Source organism: Meleagris gallopavo, chromosome 12 (genome assembly GCF_000146605.3).
Source record: "Meleagris gallopavo isolate NT-WF06-2002-E0010 breed Aviagen turkey brand Nicholas breeding stock chromosome 12, Turkey_5.1, whole genome shotgun sequence".
Taxonomy (NCBI): Eukaryota; Metazoa; Chordata; class Aves; order Galliformes; family Phasianidae; genus Meleagris; species Meleagris gallopavo.
The window spans coordinates 18205443-18224617 of NC_015022.2; the positions used below are offsets into that span (position 1 = coordinate 18205443).

At 43.4% G+C, this 19175-nt stretch overlaps 1 protein-coding gene across 2 annotated transcripts in view; it reads left to right on the forward strand.

The window, feature by feature from the left end:
* The first annotated feature begins 6 nt into the window (after positions 1 to 6).
* Positions 7 to 19175, forward strand: part of MAP2K5 (mitogen-activated protein kinase kinase 5) — a 111073-nt gene continuing 91904 nt past the window's right edge. For both annotated transcript variants that reach the window (XM_010717608.1, XM_031555358.1), the window contains exons 1-6: positions 7 to 174; positions 4393 to 4441; positions 9058 to 9125; positions 13272 to 13341; positions 16274 to 16314; positions 17017 to 17084. In XM_010717608.1, coding sequence (XP_010715910.1) covers positions 37 to 174; positions 4393 to 4441; positions 9058 to 9125; positions 13272 to 13341; positions 16274 to 16314; positions 17017 to 17084 — 434 coding nt within the window. In that variant the 5' untranslated portion in view covers positions 7 to 36. The remainder of the gene's footprint in view (positions 175 to 4392; positions 4442 to 9057; positions 9126 to 13271; positions 13342 to 16273; positions 16315 to 17016; positions 17085 to 19175) is intronic.

The window sequence follows — 19175 nt, forward strand, 5'->3', positions numbered from 1 at the left end:
CGCGGCCCCGCAGCATGTGAGCCCGGCGGGGCGGGGATGCTCTGGCTGCTCTGCGGCCCCTCCCGCGCCATGGAGAGCCACCAGGTGCTGGTGATCCGCATCAAGATCCCCGACGGCGGGGCCGTGGACTGGACCGTGCACTCGGCGCCCCAGCTTCTCTTCAGGGACGTGCTGGTGAGTGGGTGCAGCTGAGGGTGGGCTGCCAGCCGCCTCCTGCCCACAAAAATGGGGAAATAATCACCAAATCGAGCCGGGTTTCGTGATGGCATTGCTGGCTGCTCTCTGGGCTCAACCTTGAGCTGCCCTGGGGCTCTCCGAAGGCTCTTTCTGTTCTCTGGAGTTGCTGAAACTCGTGACCCCTCTGCCCCTACTGCAGGTGTGGTGAGCATGGCTCAGTGAAACTGTTTTGTTTTTTAGTCTCAGTTGTGTCACTTTGGTACCAAAGCAGCTGGAGGTACATGGGCGTAACACTGGAGCTTCTCATCCAGTGGGATGACAGCAAGTGCTGTTGGTGCTGGAGCAGCAGGAACCAGAGCTCCTAACTGGGGACGTGGTTACTGGGCGTGGTTGGGATGGGTTGGGGTTGGTGGTCTTGGAGGTCCTTTCCAACCCAGAGATTCCGCGATTTATTTGGGAATTTGTGAAGCTAGAGAGGTGTTCAGGCATTATAACTGTGACTTGGTGCTTGACCCGTGTCTTACACGTGAGGCTCTGCAGTTGCCAATGTAGCCCTTAGGGTTTGCCCTTTTAGGTGAGGACACTAAGTGACCTGAAGGAGCCCAGCAGAGACCTCAACACCTGAAATGCAACTGAGCACTGCGATCGATGGATGCACAGACCTGGAGTTGCCCCTGGAGCCATCCACACTGGCAGCAGTCTGTGGCCACCTGGAGGTGATGCTTTCTGAGAGTGATGGTGTGGAAAATGAGCAGGTCAGGGAGAGTGTGCCAGCAGCTCTTCAGCTCGGTGCATCCCTAGTCAGAGAGGACTCCTTTCACTGCTAATGTATTTGGAGAAGCAGTTACGTAGGGGATGTGTCACTGAATGTGTATGGCAAATCAATGCTGAGGGACTCTGCCATAGCAGGGGTCATGCAGAGCATTCTTCCTCCTTCTGAGAGCAGTTCCCGTGGTCAGCAAGCCTCAGTTACATAAGTATCCACTCTCCGAAGCCAAAAACTGCAGGTGCACATGATGAATGCATTGCTGGTCTTGTTCTGCACTGTTGCTGAAGTCATGCGAACAAGTGGCTTCTGATGCTTCCCCTCTCCACGCATGATTTTGGTGCTCATCTTAGATGTTTGCTTGCATCCAGCTAGAAGATCTATTGGATGTCTTGCAGATGTGTTTCTCTGCTTCTGAGCAGGTTGAGCTTCCCATTTTACAGCCAGTGAGTCATTCTGGTTTGAAATGTCCCAAGGAAAGGGGACAGATTTGTGCATCAGGTTCATTGGTGTTGGTGATTGTCAGTGGTCAGAGCTGGGCACCATGGGGAGCAGTGATGTCCTGCTGGAAGTAGAGGTCGTGCGATGCTGTTGTGTCCCGGTGTGTCAGCAGGTGATGATGATGCATTGCTGTCCTATGTCAGTGAGGAGGGCCAAAGTGGGACAAACCTTTTGTTGTCCTCCTGCCTTTGTTGTGATTTCTCCTCACAGGCAATCACTGAGGGCTTATGGAGGGCCAATTAAGGATAGTGTGGAGAATTGAGATGTTCCCTATTAAAGTAAATTATTGAATAGCAGCGCTCTGATCAGGCCCCACTGTTCCCTGTATCTCTCGAGTCTGGTCGTAAAGCATGCAGCCTGTATGCACACCTAACAGCTGCAGGTGGGTGCTGCTCCCTGGCCTGGGTGCAGCAGGACTGTGCCTAGCGGTGCCACTGCTGCTGTATTCAGGTTGGACATTTGCTTGATTACTTTCCTGAAGTGGGTGCTAAGAGCTGTTCTTCATAATGTCACTTTAAATATGTTCGGTGTGTATCAGCTTTGCAGACCTGTGAGTTACCAGTAAACAGATTTATTTTAAAGGCACCGCTAAATGAATTACAATGAGCTTATTTTTCTTATCAGGCTGTCTGAATTCATTTGTCCGAGCCGTCAGCAGAGCACTTAAGTGCTTGGTGTTAATTCAGGATAACTTCATGGAGTCATAGTGAGATGAGATGAGCTCTGACTGAGAATGGAGAGAACGGAGCCCATGGTCTCAATGTTTGTGCTGTTCTTAAAGGCTGTGCTTTCACATTTTCTGCTCACCCAAGATAAGTGCTCCACAGTTCTGCTAGAGGGTGGATTTGACGGAATTCCTTTTGGCTGCCCTTTCCCTGTTATTTCCCTCATTGTTGGAGGCTTTTCATTTTGTAGGGTGGAACAGGAGCTATCAGATATGATCCTGTTGAAGTAACTGCTTACGAGCCACAGTATTTTATTCCTTGTGATCTCTGTCGTGATCGTAGAAAACCACTGCACACAGTCTGTAGAAATTTAGAGTAATCCCTTAAGCCTGGGTCACTGTGAGGTCTGAGGTGTGGAGGTGCTGTGCAGCAGCTGAGGGAGCTCACCGCACACACTGCTCGGATGGGTTTTCTTCAGTGCACTGATTTCATAGAAATACTGAAAGTTGCTCAGAGCAAAGCTGTGTGGTTGTTGGTGGGCTCTTTTTGACTTTTGGTACAAGGCTGTGAACAGCTCTTGAGTGCTACGCTGTTGTTACTCGTTTTAAAGAAGTCCCTGAATGAAAAAAGGGATATTATAACAGAATTTACCGTCGGTGTCGCAGTGCCATCGCTGTGGAAGTTGCAGAGCACTCCTGGCAGACCTCGGGAGCCTTCACACATCCCTCCCTGTCCTGTGTTTACACACCTCTCAGTCTGCAAACATCCCCAGGCGGGCTGCTTTTCTCATACCCAATTTTACCTCCATGTAATGCAAGTCTCCGTGTGCTCCCACACTGATGTTTTACAGGTGGCTTAAGCCTAATGCAATTAAAGAGTGTTTGCTGAGGAATTTTCAGTGTTTAACTAAATAGATTTAGAAGTAATTAGTTAACAGCACAGTCTTCTCTAATTTCTTGTTAAGGACAAAGGGTACAGCTCATCTGGCTTTTGACCGAGTATCTACAGAACTGTCCACTCATTTAGCCAGAAGGATTTGGGTTAATATGGAAGCATTTGGGGTCTTGCTGTGGTCGGGTGGATTTACAGTCTCTATGGTTGGAATCATTAGGTAAGCTGTATTGCACAGCTTTTGTCTTTTTGTCAAATTAATAGTTTAAATGACAGTTCATTTATTTTAGCATCTGAACTGGAGAGACAGGAGAAAGTTCTGAGAAATATTATTTGCTTCAGTTAGCTCTGTGGAAATCTTTGTTGCTTCTCATTATATTAATTGTGTCTCTTTAACATTGCACAGAATGTTTAATTTCCTGCACTCAGATGAAGGATATGGAGAAAACAGAAGTGACAGGACAGTGATTGCTAAGGCTTTGTTACGGGGAGTGCTTAGCACCCCGAGATGCTCACAGTGCACGTACCGCAATAAATATTGCTGTGCATTAATTTCTAATCACTTTGTGACACTGTCAGCAGAGAGACTGCCTGACATGAGAAATCAGGCAGCAGGAAGGAGAAAACCATGCTGTGCATTTCTGCCATGCCCCGACATGACTTATTGCAGCCGCGCCGAGCTGACAACGGCACATGCACTGGGAGGCCGGGATGACTTAAATCCCAGCAGAATGTTGTCACTGAATTCTGAGTGAGTGCTGGGGGTAAAGACTTCGGGGAAGGAAAAAAGAGAGGGGAGGGGGGGAAAGCAGTTCTTCATATGCAAATTTAGCTGTAGAGGAAGGGTTTGTGTTTGGTCCAAAGCGGGGCTGTGGATGCTTCCTCATGTTTCTGAGCTGTGGGACGGGGAGGTGGAGGTGTGCAGTGAGGTCACCCTGCAGGGTCAGAGCGTGTGGAGAGCTCTCCTTCCAGCACTCGGGGCAGTGCAGGAGGACTGAGGGGAAAAAAAACTGCTTTCTGGCTTTAAAAGCTATTCATAAACCTCTGTTTTTATGACATCCATGAGTTAGATGTACATTTTTCCATAACCCACGGGTAAAAATTGATCCGTTGAACTGCAGCAGCGGATGACAACTGGTTTGTTTGCTGTTATGATTGAGTTATTTAAAAAGAAAAAGGTATTCCTGGAGGTAACGTGGAGAGGAAGGAGGAGAGAGCAGTGATTTGCACTGATTTGTGGTGTGCACTGAAAAGTTGGTGATTTTGGGGCGGCGGTGAGGCGCAGGACTTCAGGTCTCCTGCCTGCAGCTGGGGAGCAATTAGAGTGATTTACTCTGAGTTGTCTCAGGCATTTCCCCTTTGCTACGTAGCTAATTCTTCTTTACATTTTAGGATGTCATCGGTCAAGTTCTGCCAGATGCAACGACAACAGCGTTTGAGTGTAAGTATGACTTGTATAAACGGGCTTCTTGGTTGCATTATAAGGTTGTCATTTTTTAAATAAATAATGTTTATGTTCATTATATGTTACAGTTAAATATTTATGCAGTAATGCAAGTTTAATGATGATACTTGACTAAGTAATATTTTATTATTTAATCACAACTTGAGTGAGCATATTTCCACAATACAGCTTTAATTACCAGCATGACCTTCCTTTGCTCTTATTCCTCACTGCAATTATATTGCTTGAATTAAATGAGAAGTATAAAGTACCTGTAGGTCTGAGTTGCAAATTTTATCCTCTTATGGAAGAAATCAAAGGAGTGGTAGTTTTAACAGAAATATGGTATGACTTAGAGCTTTATTACCCACTATGGCAGCATGGCTGTATTTGCACCTCCAGTTACTGCTAGTAATGGGGAATTGCTTCATTTTTTCCTTCTGTGGCTGGGCGTAGGCTCTATATGCCATCTCCCTGTTGCCTCCCCTGTGTGTGAAGAGCAGGAGGTGTGGGTGGATAGAATAGAATCAGTAAGGTTGGAGAAGACCTGTAAGATCATCAGGTCCAACCATCAACCCATTGCCACCGCCCCTGCTGGTGGTGTCCCTGATACAGAGCTTCAGCTCCTGAAGGAGGTACGAGAGCTGCAGGATGTGCCACCTGCTCAGACCTGGGAGAGGTAATAACTTCTGGAAGGCCCCGTGGGTCTGATTGAGAAGAACAGCTTGTGTATGGGGTCAGAGCAAGCTGCAGGTTGGGGTTGTCCCTGCCAGCACTTACTCTTCATGTAGGGGGTTGTGTTGTGCTTTTGCTGAGCTAGGAGAGCTTTTAGTGGCTGTGTTATTGTGGATTTAGTCCAATGTTGACATACTCAACCAGCACCTTTCAGCTCTGCTCTCAGCACTCTTGTTATTTTTGTATGGACCCCCCAGGGGATTGTCCTGTCTGAAGAGCAGTGAGGTGCCAAGGAGAGTCAGATAGCGATGCTGATGGTGAAGGCAGATAGGCCAGCATAGGGCCTGGCATTCTTGTTACCATTTCTCCCATTTTCAGGGCCTTAAGGTGAATTCTGAGTGTGGATAATCAAAGGAAATTGTTCTGTGAGCCTTCAAGTGCTACTTATTGCTCTCCGATGTTCTTTTCATGTGTGTGTTTTGCCCTTCTAAAATACCAGAGACCTAAGAATGGAAACTGTCAATGTCTCCAGACCTTGCCTTTTTAATTTTTTTTAGTATGATATTTTATTATTTTTCTGAACATCCCTCCCCATCACCCATTAGCTCTCTTTGAACTTCATGCGCCAATAGCAGCCAGTGCCATCAGGGCAGTAGCCCATATTAATGGTACCATGTGTAGAACTTTCCTGGAAATACTTATTTCATCGTGTCTTCCAACATCTGCTTCTGTGCTTTCAGTTCATGTCTCTAGTCTGTCATTTACATCTGCACAAAACCATTTCCCCTGCCATTTAACTGGCATCTAAAATATGTTATGTATATTGATGCCTGATTTTTCTGGTTACTTTATCCATATCGGATGCCTGGATTTTTCCAGCTCAAGCTTTGTTCTCACCTGCTTCATTGCTTCTTCAGATGTGGGTAATTGCCATCTCGTGCAGCCTCCTCAGCTGTTTGTTTGGTTATTGTTATCTACAGTGCAGCGCCCATTGCGGCTCGTACCTGGGGCTGTGCTTCTCCTGCTATTGGACCTTTATGTGGATTTCACCACCGTATCACACATTGCTACAAATAAAATCACTAACAACATATGGCCTGTTATGATCCTCTTATCCAAACTCTGCCATTTTGTGTATTTGTGACACGCTGCAGATTTTGTGAAGATTGCCTCATGATATTTGTTTACCATCTGCTGCATGCTATTTGGTATCTTGCTAGGATTTCTTCCTCCATTTTAAGTGACATTAGCAAAATCCAGCCAGTACGTAGGATTTTTTGGTTCTACTTTTGCTTCCCTAATGTGCTGGAAAATCGCATTGCTGTGCTCTAGGCAAGTAGAGAAGCCTGGAAATCTTTGTGAACCCGTGCATTCTGTCTGGTTAGTTTGGGGCTGTGCCTGCTATGGCAGGACAGCAAGGGAATCTGCACAGAAAAGAGAAATACGTTCTGTTCTGGTTTTGCTCTTTTCAGGCGTTGCCTGACTACTTTAGAGTTTGCTTTTCTAATGCCAGGTTACAGTTCCTGCTTTTTCATCAACGCATTTTAAATTGAGTTTATTCTCTTTGCAGTGTTATCAGGACTTTTGTACTCGGAGAACTCTGCAGTTAATTTCTTATCATTTGAAAGGAGTAATATGTGATGTTTAGAAGTGCTTTGCGGTTGGGCTCTAGGAGTTCTCCAGCTTTTATTTTTTCATTTCAGTGGTCCCAGCTCAGTTTGTCCCTTCAAACCAAGCCTGTCTAGAGGTTTTATCTCTGTCTCTGACATATGTTTTCCTCTTCTGTTTTTCACTCCAATCCCGTTGTTGATGCACAGCTCTGGCTGCGCTCATGTACAGCAGCTCCTTCAGTTCTGCTCCTGCAGCACGGCTGAGCCTTGGGTTTTGGCCAGCGAGCAGTTCTGCAGCTCCTCCTCCTCTCTGCCTAAGATGTTTCCAGGCAAGGAAGCATTGCATTTCAACTCGCTAACTCTTCTTAATCTTTTCATCAGTCATGACTCGCTGCAGGCTGGTAACCTCAGCAAGTAGTTGTAGCAAGCTGGCAATCCATCAGTTTAACTTCCACAAGGCTCTTGTAGGACACGACTGTGCCATCTAGTTCTTCACCCAGCTTTCATGTTCCAGTGTCCCATAGCTCTTTCCTGGTACGTTTTAAAGTGCAATTCTAAGGGTTTTTTATGCTACTTTATTTTTTTTTCTCTCTTATTTGTCTTTTGTATTTTCTTTTCTGCAATGTTTTTGCTCTTCTCTGCATCCTCAGAATGAGCTGTTTGGTTTTCAGAGCTAGAATGAACAAACTCTTTTTCTCAGTGGAATCTTAATAAGTTGATTTAGGTCCGTTCCCAGATTCTCATGCAGGAGTGAGCTCTCATCCAGGGGAACAGAGTCACCTTCCATTTGCTGGGGTGAGAGCTGTTTGCAGGCAGAACATGTAGCAGAGCTGCAGACAGATTTCAGCCTCTGCTTGTGTCCCAAAGTGAGCGTATCTGCTCCAGATCCAAATCCATATCACAGAATCACAGCAATTGGAAGGGGTCTCAAGAGATCATGGAGTCCAACCCCTGCCAAACAGGAATAGTTGCATTCACTCTGTATCCACACCTTTTGGTGTTCAGTAGGGGTTTGTAGTACTTCAGGTAACCCAGCTCAGGTGGGTCTGAGGTTCATCACAACAGATGCCCTTTTCCTGACCAAAAAATCTCATGGTCCAAGGGGAAAAAAATAAATGTAAAATGGGGGTGTACACCCACAGGCTTTGTGTTTTTGGTTTTTGTTTGTTTGTTTTTTAAGTATCTACGGCAGATATTTAGATTGCAGCAAAAATTGGAGACAGATCATTAAGCCCTCCCTTCTCCCCAAAGCTGGAGCAATAAAAAGAAATGAACGTCTTATTATGGGTTTGGCAGGGAGGGGTCTGTGCCCACAGCCGGGGCCTTGTGCAGCTCTCCTGGTGCTGAGCGAGTGCAAACTGAGCTGTTCTCTGGGGCTGGAGGAGAGGACGGGGCTGGTTGCTGCAGCAGGCACAGTGTGTGGGAGCACAGTGTGGTGCTGGTGGGGGGATTTGTCTCCCTGTTGCATCTGCACCTGCTGGATCCTGCCGTATGTCTTTGGGATGGCTTTTCCTCTTCTACACCTTCATATACTTACTACTCTTTCTAAACACCTTGCTCTGTTGGAGCCTCTCCAACCTTTGCTCTGATTCTGTCCCTACAGCAGGGCCTCAAGGCCAGAATTGCCTTGTCCCCGTGTCCAGGGCTCTCAGCACGGAGCTGTAGTTGCCCCATGGTCAAAAACACCAACGGTTTTTGCTTGTTGGCATGCTGCTGTCCTCCTGTAAATGCATTTCCGTCTATAAACGTGTGGATTTGTGCCCACTTCTAAGCTACAGTTTAAGTCAATGTCTCTGTGTCATGAAGCTAACGTGGATGGGAGGACCTTGGCATCGTCCATGTGGGCTGAGGTTGCTGAGGACAGCAGTGAGAGCAGAGGGCTTCTCTGGAAAGAAAACAGATCGCTATAAATTTCAACATGATAATAATAAATTAACTTCTGCCCGAACTTGACTCTGTCTGGGAGGACCAAAACACACGAAGAAACCTTGCTTTGTGTTTGCTGTGTTGGAATAACCACTGAAAGGGTTTTGGTATGGGGTTCTCAGCTTCTGGAGAGGTTCTGGTGATAGAAGAATTCTTGGAAGCAAAGTTTTGAGTGTTTCATTTGTGCTTCCCTTTTATATGTAATTGTTGTCTTTGTTAATTAATATTTGAAATCACCGTGTGTTATTATTCCCTGAGCACTTAATTACCTGTGTTGTGGGCTTATATATCCTTATTTTCATTGACTTGAAAGTGTGCAGGCAAAAAAACCAACCACCCTTGGATTTAAAGATGTAGATCTCCTTATTCCACTGTTCACGACGTAATGCGTTTCTTTGTTAGATGAAGATGAGGACGGAGATCGGATTACTGTCAGAAGTGATGAAGAAATGAAGGCCATGCTGTCCTATGTAGGTACAGTATGATAAATGCTGATGCTTTCCATGTTTGTCAGCTTCTGTTCATGTGTTTTTGCACGTATCAAATCATTAATGTGAGCTGCAGCATTCACAGTGTAATGTTAAGCGTAGGTGTTTAAAAACTCTATCACGTGAGATATATGGTCATGCTTGACTTTTTAAAAAAAGACTTGTACACTTACTGATCATATCATAAACATTAAGAATAATGCATCTTAATGACTTTTGCATTAGGTATAGTGCAGGCTAAATGGACTATCAATTTCTTGTATTTTTTATGCAGTACTTAAAGTAACGGCTCATTAAAAATGAACCCCTGGGCTCTAAAAATTTTTCAAAATCTACTTTCATCTGGAGACTGTTTCACCCCTCCTAACAGAAGAGTTTCATTGTAGCTGCAGGCTCAGTATTCATAGAGGATTTAAAGACACATTTTCTGTTTTTTAGTATGAGAAATGTGCAGGTCTGTGTCTTTATGCACATAGATATATGTAAAATCTGTCAAGATACCCATAAATATAAAATCAGACTACAGAAATAAAGCATGTGGTTACTTATTGAAACAGTAGTTTCAATATAGCTTAGATGTATGTTTCAAGTTGCAGATGGAAGTGAAAAAAAATCATTTAACCTTTCCTTTGAAATGAAATGGATAGCAAGAAAATAACAAATAAATAACAAATGGATCTTTTCTAAGTCAAATGGAATGGCAGTTCGTTGCAAAGTGCACTTCTGATTACGTGAATGGCACCAACATCAAACTCATCAGTGCCAGCCGTGGCTGCTTTGGTTGGAGCCAGTGACTGCAGTTCTGTTGGAGGGCTCTGATCAGAGAGATTTGGGGCATTGCCCCAACTTTGTCGTGGGGTGGCAGAAGGACAGCATCCCTGGGTTGGGGTTGAGCTCTGGAACTGCTCGTGATTTTTCTTTGCAGAGGCGGTAAGACCATTACAGTACTGGTCAGGTATTGAAGAGCACGAAAAAAAAAAATTGGGGGAAAGAAAGGAAAGGGATTTTATGCTTGTTTGTTAGGTTTGGTATTGTTTGATACAAGTAGATCACTGGCAGTGCTTCCCCAGCAAAGTTCTTTGCATTTATCGCTGCTCCTCACAAAGTGTCTGTTGCTTTGCTGTTAAACTGGAAAACTCGCACCTTCCTGGCACAGCCTTACAGTTAATCACATCTTTGTAAAGTCACCTCTTTCCCGTGCTTCCAAGCTTACTGGGAAAGTTTCAGTACATTACTGTTACCATTGCTCAACTCTGCTTTCCCCTAAAAATTATAGGATGTCTTTAAATGACTCCTTTCCATTTCAGCGGCTTTCCTTTTCTGGAAATGTTCATTTTGAACTAGTTGGCCACTTCATTGCTGCTTTGCAGTGGGAGATTTTCTTTCAGATTAAGAATGAGCGCATAATTCTCTGAGATTACAGATCTGCTCCTTGCAGGCACGACGTGGGGATGGCAGAGCTGTTCTGAGCCATGCCCAGCCCTTCATCTTCGTGTTTTTGGTTTTAGCATTTGACAGCAGGAATGCTTTTGGACAGTTCTGGAATTACTTCAGAGTACACAGAAACACTTTGCACTGTGCCCATGCAAATGTTGTGGAATGGTGAATACAGCTATTTTTCTGTTGCACGTTGCAGTTGATTAAAGATAGGCATTGAGCAGTGCTGGGGTTGCACTTTAGCTGTTGTCTTGTATCGCTATAAAAAGGCAGTAATTTTTTTGACAGCCTCTGATTGGAAAGTTGCTTGCAGCTTTCTGAAAGCAAGGGGTACATGCTCCGGATCAATAACTGGCAAATTTTCCATTAAAAAGAATACCTGAACAATGTTCCAAATAGCCACTGGCATCTTAATTTTCCACGGAAACCTCAAATGCTCATATGTGGAGGACAAGTCATTTTCAGACAATTTTTCCAGACTACTTGTTAACAGTTATTGCTGTCCCAAAAGGTTGACAGCTTACATGATTGATATTTCATTTACTTGTCATCACCGGTTGAGTAATGGAGAGGGCCACGCTTTCCTCTCTCCCTTTTTTGGGGGAAGAAATGTAGTTTTGTGTATGTTCATTTTAATTTATTATTCTGGAGAGTATGCAATATCTGTTTATACTGTATGTACATGTCTCGAGGTCATAGAGTGGCACCAGGAAAGTAGTAGTTAAAAAACAAACAACAAAAAGAACCAACCTTGTGTTCTCGTGAGCAGTCATGGCCTAACTATTGGGTTCAGGTAACATAACCAGGAGGTTCAGGGGATGAGGGCATGGGAGTGGGTCTGGCTTGCTACGTGTGGCCACCCACAATACAAAATAAGGTTGCAGGTAGTCCTGACTCCCAGAAAAACCCCACTGATTATTTCAAAGCAATGGGCTTCTATAATGAATAGCTTTGCTCTGTATAAACACAGTGAAAGCATGCATCGTGGGGTTGTTTAAGATGCGGATTTATATGTTTACATACTACTATGAACAAGTTACCCTCCTCAGAAATCTTGTGGTGAGACTTTAATGAGGGAAATGCTTTAAGCAGCAGGCACTGTGCTAAATGTACACACAGGAGGTGGGGCTGGACGGATACTCATGCCCTCAGCAATTTTTTTCGTAACGATTTCTTTTTTACAAGAGGAAATTTCTTCCTGTTTCTTAGCATGAATTAATTTAAAAAAAAAAAATCGGAGACAAGAGAAGTACTGAAATGTTTATTTCTGTGAAGCTGTTGGTCTATCGCAGCAGGTCACGGTCTTTGTGCTGTAAAGGAAACAGAATGAGGTTCTGCTCACAAATTGGCTGTGGTGCCCATCTAAAAATCTACTTAGTGTAGTTCACTTGTTTAATCCCATTATCAAAGAATGAGACATTTTGTAACGTTCAGCAGCTAGTCAACTTCTTGCCTTTTTTAAGCTGTATAAGTAAAGAATGCTTGCGTTGTGGGAAATCATTGGCCTGAGCAAAATACTCGTGTTTCATCCAGTCTTAGAATTTTTTTTCCTGTTGACATCTATTCTTGCCAATTTGAGTAATAGTATCACCAGAAGTGGTAACAGTGACACTCTGAAGTCTTAGACCACACTCAGCTGGTGAGAATTAGCATGAAAGTCAGTGGAGCTGTGCTGATTTATGCCATGGAGATCTGGACCACCGCCAGCGTGTTTGCTTCAAAGATGCACGGGGATTGCCAAAGAAATGTGCTTTGTGATGTGCTCTTGATATTTTACACATCGTGGTGGGAGATGTGTGCTTTCCAGGCAGTGCCTGGGGAAAGGTCTGTCTGCTGCCCTGGGGCCACTTTGCTTTGTCACTGGTCACACGGTTCTGCGTTCTGTTTGGTGGGTGCTCACTGCTCCTTGAGGAAGGTTGGCTAGAAAAGGTTTTATTCAATCCAAATATTCATCTCATTGCTTAATGCCACTGCTCATCCTCATGCCATGTTAGGTGTTTTCTATTTTCCTAAATATTGATGTTTTCAGATGGTTTTGCATCGCTCTTGTCCATGCTCAGCCTTCCTTTAGCAATGTGCTTTCCCTGCAGATTGCTCCCAGTGGTCTCAATAGAACACAAGTGCAGTAGTCCAAGGTCTCCTGATGGCTGCAGTGGCTTTCCCTCACCCTACTGTGCATTAAATGAAAACAGCAAGGGACTGCATGAGTTCTCTGCCTATGTGGCATGTGGCCCCAGTTGCTCTGGCTGTGCTTCAGCTCTGCAAATTCTTGGATAGCTCGCAGATTCTTTTCTCCCTTGGAGTCTCCTTAATGTCACTTATTTCTTTCCCTTGGACTATATTTATTTCCTCATTTGACTAGTTTTCCCAACTTCTCCAGGCATGGCAGCTGCTGTGTTTGCTGTAAATGTTGCATTTGCCCAGTCTGCTGCAGCGTGCCCAGGTTTCGGGTGAGCCTGAGATGCACATCGTTGAATGAGGAGCAGGTTCCTGTGCTGCTTGTTGCCACCCTTTGGTCGTGTTCCTTTCATTCCGCTTCACTGTGTGAGCACTACAAGTGGTGAGGAAGCATTGCAGAGGCTGATATCTATAATGGCAGTAAAAAAATGTACAGTGAATTAAACAATCCATAAGTGCACTTACTACTGTTCGTACATTACTGAGTAATCTCTTTTTTTAATCTCTTTGCAGTATTACTCCACTGTAATGGAACAGCAAGTAAATGGACAGTTAATAGAGCCTCTCCAGATATATCCAAGAGGTAATGCTTAACAAATTCTAATCAACAATGATTATATCAGTAAACTGTTTCATCAACAGTTATGTTTTCGAGAGGTTTAAATGCACATAACATGATGTTTACCTCTTAATTTGGATACAAGAATTCATTATTGTGGGGAGTGTAGTGAAAACTACATTTATTGCATATAAAATAGCTAATTTACTGGAGTAAATTAGACTAACAAGATTCAGTTTGCATGGTACATATTTATGTACATTTAAGAAACTCATTGACGATGATCCTGCTTGTATTCAAACCAAAGCAGATGAATAATTTAATTTTTGGGTGCTTAGAAAGATTGGATTTTTTATGATTTTGCTATATATTTTAATATGTTAATCATCTTAACAGACTTGAGGAATGTGACGTGTCACTGTTAAAAGGGATCCTGTCTATCACAGAAGCTCTGTGTATGACATGTTTGAGATTTGGGCAGCTAGTGCAGTATCATCATGATCACAAGTGCTTTAATAGTTCTCCAGAACTGCAATCAGTTATGCAGGCTGAGGCCATTGAAAAATAGGTCACTCCGTCCTGAACAAAAAATCCGTAGGCAGCTGGCCAGGTTTTTGGGAACGTGCCGCGCTCTCTGAACTCAAGTAATGGTTTAAAAAAAGAGATGAATCCATTACATAATTCCACTGATTCATTCAGATTCTCTCAGTATCCAGTCTTTGAATCTGGCTCTTAATTGATGAAACAGATAAGCTTTAAATTCTCCAAGTAAATCTCCCAGCAATAAATTAATTGAAATAATTAAAAATTAAACTACTCTCACTTAACTGATATTATACAAATAATCATACCATGGGTTTCCCAATTAAACATTCTAGACTTCCATTACTTACAACTCTCTGAAGTTTGAATTGGGCAATTAACCAACACTCTTCTCAAGCACGTGCTAATAAGGTCTCCAAAGGATGCTGGGCTTCCGAGCTAAAAGAAGGCTGGATGCAAGGGGAATGCAAAGGGGGTACAACTCAGGATCACAGGGTCTGGTTGAGGGGTACCCCTTAATGCAGAGCAATTGAGTATCTCCTTAAGGATATTTTGCCAGGAGAAGCTCAGTAGCTGGCTTGGCTGTGTGTGAAAAGGGGCCTTTCTGAGGTTACAAATCATGCTTAACCTTTTACGTTCTCCTTTGGGGGTAGCTGGGTTGCTCCTGAAAAACCAGCCCAATGGATTCCTGTTCCTTCTACCAGCTCCTTTTTTGTTTGCTGTCCATCCAAAGGTGATGATCTTTGACTGTACAGATCCAGCATTCATTGGCATGCTGATGATGGCCCTTAGCCACCACTGGTTCAGCCACGCACATCTCCCTGCAGATGGTTTGCCATTACTCCTCTAAATTGCTTCAGAGCAGAGTTGCTGCTTCACCTTGACGCCTCATCATTGACACGCAGCCTTTCTGCTTGTAACTGAAGGCTCTCCCTTTTTAAGAGCTTTCTTCCCAAGCCCTCTCTGCCCTTTCAGCCTTTCTCCAAAAAACCCCACAGTCAGCCATCAGCCACTGCCCACCTGCTGTTCTGTCTTCTCTCGGCTGTGCTCTTCTCAGTTAATAATTCGAAAGTCTCTCAGGAAGGAAAACTGATATTTAGTTTATTTTGTATATTTAAATATATATATAGTGCATGCACACACAAATCCTGTCTGTGTTACATACATACATGTATATGTGTGTGTATACATATTCTCACTTTGTGTTCCGTGGTAGGGATGTAGACTCTGTCTGTATGTGTTCATATAATAGCATGTGTGATATATATAATTCAAGTGTAAGTCAGAAAGATACTGGCTTCCTAAAATTTAGTTCAAGATGTTGATTTTCATCTCTTGGGGGAACAATATCACAGTATCCTTCTGTGTGTTTTAGAATAGCTTATTGTTTCCTGATTGTTGTTTGAGGTTTTTTCTGCCCACGGTTCCATACTGTTTTCTTCTCTAAGGCACACGTGGTAATTCCTAATGTCATTGAAAGGCACGTGGCCCAGCTTGGCCCTAACTGATGTGTTTAATAACTATCATCTGTGTCCTTCTGACTAATAAATAGTTCTGTTTCCTGCTGTCAAAAATGGAAGTGAAATGCATCTGCATCGGAGAAAGAGAAAAATCAAATCCATCCCTCCTCAGACAATCAATCAAAAGTGACAGGCCCTTTAACATGCCATTTGTAGGGCACTGTAGTTTGGAAATGGGAACTGTCTGTAACATGTAGCTAGGAGCCGTCGTGGCTTTAACGTTTGACAAAAGCACATCCACTGACAAGGGAAACGAGGCAGCGTGCAGCTCTGGAGACTCAAAGGAAATGCCTGCTCCTCCAGCAGCCTGCTCCTCTCTGAGCCCAGATGTCACAGTGAGGTGCCACATTTCTACGTCTGGAGCCAAAATGTGGCATTTTGTACAGCTTGTATCCAGTATTTAGTTTCTTGAGGCTCGCTGCTGTTGCCCCGATGTGTTTTTTCCACATTTAGAACAAGCTGTGTTTGACAACATGGCTAATTTATGACACGTGGCAGTCGGTTCCTTTAAAACACTCCTTGCAAATATTTCTGTTGAATGTCAGACAAATACAGCACATAGAAATATAATGACATAAGATATTGATTTTAATTTGAATTACAAAAAGAATTTGATAATTTAATCCGACGGTTCTCTGAATTTTGATGTGTTTTAAGCAGAAATTAGAATTTATATTACATGGTGTCAGAAAGCTCTTAGCATTTATAAATGCTCACTCCTGCAAGTTAAAAATCCTGGTTCGTAATTCCCACTCTGGGTCTTGGGAGGCACTTTTCAATCATTTCTCTCTGCTAATTTTGGTGTCACCCTCATTTCTTTTTAAAAGATTCATTTTGAGCAAATTTGTAAATGGCCCTGATGTGTTCTACAATTTAGTCAATTACTGTTTCAGCCTGCAAGCCTCCTGGGAAACGGAACATACATGGCCTGAAGGTACGAATTTCAATAATTGTTTCAGTAAAGTTAGATGGATTTGTAATGCTGTGTTCCACTTATTGAAATGTCAAATAAAACTGCACTTTCTTGAGCTCTGACAAGCAGATTTTTTGTGTGAGGATGGGAGAGCGATTCATCTGCTGGGTGTTGGCTGTGGTATCTATATATACAGTTTTAATAAAGATGGAATTGCCTCTTTTTTTTTTTTTAGCACTGTTTGTAAGGTTCTTAAATTTTAATATTCAGTTATTAACTGATGTCTGCTGCTAGTTCAAAGAGTTGGAAGCAAAAATAGCACGTTCATTTGTTCTCAGTAATATAGCAGAGCGTGGGGCCCACTGCACTGCAGGGCCATCTCTGGGGCTGTTTGGTTCATCCAGGTCCATACTGACTGCTCCTGAAATGCAGAGCACTGCCAACATACTGATGGATCGTTCCGATTTTAAGACTAAATGGTGGACATCCCATCTCTTTCTGTTTTATCTAACTAAGCGCGTAAGAGAGAAGGAGTGCATTTTGTAGTCCGTGGGTTGTATAGCCTGCTAACCTACATACAGGCAAGACTCAACCATCGGCATGCCTAGCAACAAGCTAATTAACCTCCGCAGTGAAATGAGAAATTCATGGCAAATTACAGGTTAATTAGAATAGTGTCCTCTGAACACAAACGACTGATAAAGATTCTTTCCCTGCCTGCAGGTAAATACACGAGCAGGGTCTGCTAATAATAGCAGTTCTGCAGTCTCGGATTCCCTTCCAAGCAATAGGTAAGAGTCAAGAATGGGAGCATGCGTTTTGTTTTCTTTTCTTAAATCAAAATGGATCCTATGCACAGCACTCACCTGCCATAGGCTTGGTGTTGAGTAACTTTCTCAGTGAGACAGCTGGGCACAGCGAAGCACAGTGGGAGGGGGGGCAGAATCAACTGTGACTCATGGACCTTGCTGGGCTCACATTGCTGGTTGTTAGCAGGGGTTTCTACCAAAGAAATACATCTGTGCTGGGTGTTTCAGGTGGCTTTGTCCTTTATATAAAGTGTGGAGATACTGTTTATGGGTGAGCTACTTTAACTGATGCAGTTGTCACTATGCATAGCAAAGTCTGTATGTTCAGGTCTTTGTTGCTTATCTCATTAGGATTCTTTGGTTTTCAGATTTGATCCCCAGTTTGGTACATTTGTAATTGTGGGGTCAGATTTTGTGAGAACCCGAGCAGCTCAGGTGCCCTGTGACATGCAGCTTCAGCAAAGCTTTCAAGTCTCTCTCTTTTTTTTTTTCCTTTTTTATTTGAGCCCTGGTTTCAAAACCCATATTAAGGTCTTAAAATGCAAGAAAATGCTTTCTCCTTTCCATGGGTCTGTCTTTAAACACTGGAGCATGAACTCACTTTCATTACATGAACTGTTACAGGAAGGTGTTACACTCAATATTGATTTTTATGATATATAATTTTATATTTATACACACATACATATAATTTAAAATAAAAAAAAAGAAAAAGGAAATAAGAAAAATTTGCCTCCTCTCTCTTCTTCACATAAGAGCATATTTGAAACGCGGGAATAGAAACCTCCAGAGGTCCCTTCCAACCTAAATTATTCTTCGATTCTAATAAGCATATGCCGTGTGCTGCTGCACTGAGCTGTGCTTCAGCACAGCTTTTATCTCTGAGCCCACTTTGGAAATAAACGACCAAGAGGAAGGTGCTCAGACACAGCCCCACGGTGGGGCTGGGAGGTGCTGCTCCCAGCAGTGATGGGGCCATGCTGGGGCTGGGACATGGCACGTGGCCTTGTCAAGGACCACTCCGACCAGCCCTGGTGCTGTTTATCTGTGGCTTTGCAAGGAAAGCAAGTAGTAGGAGCTATATATATAGATGCTGTCTACAGGAGCATCTTTCTGAGCTGCGCTCCTTGTCCCAATCCATCGTACTGCTGCACTAAATAAAGCTGCGTTCTGTCACTGCCGTGCTTTTGCTTTCAGCCCTTCCTGTACTTTGAGATTGTTTTTAAAGTGCATCGAAAACGAGGCTTCTAGAAGGTTCTTGTCACCTTATTTGGTGGTTAATTGCCATTCCTTTTCTAAAACCTTCTGCACTATGAGTTTTGTTTTTGAAGTAATTGAAAGTCTCTCTTTGTTTCATGTTCACAAATTGTTAGTCATGAAAGATGACAAGATCAACTTATGTTTCCTTGGGAAACTTAATTTTTCTTTAAAGCAGTCGTGGGAACAAGAGGCCTATTAAAGAACAAAGCCACCAAATACGAAATCTGTGTTTTCAGTGTTCTTGTTAATAATGATCTGTGATCAAGACGTGTGTGTGTGCCTTTCAAGAATATATTATTTTGTACTTTTTTTTTATATATACTTGGGTAATAAGAGCAGAATGCCTCTTTGAGAGGAATTTTGCAGAGGTGCTGCTCACAGGCAGCTTGGTGTGTGGAATGCACAAGGAACGGAGATAGAAGCAGAGAAGTGGTGTTTTGGGGTGGGCAGAAGACATTTGAAGCCGTGGGTAATTTTCACAGCCAGCAGCGTGCCATGCTGCCCTGGGGTTTGTTAGAGGTTTCTCACTTGAAAATAAATACAGATCATTTTACCTACTTTAAGGCTGACACTGGGGTGGCTTCCCCTGAAAAATAAAGGGGTCTGCAGCAGCCATGAGAGCTGGACTGGATGCACACAGCAGTGGGGACTGACCCCCTTCCTTTAGGGACTGGCACCATCCCTTCTGCTGAAATGTTATAGAAATTAGTGAGGTTCTGAAACAAGGTAAGGCACCTGGAGGCCAGGGGTGAGCCCTGTGTTTGCTGTTGTTTTTGAAACATCTGGTTTGTGAGCATATCTTCCTTTTTTCCT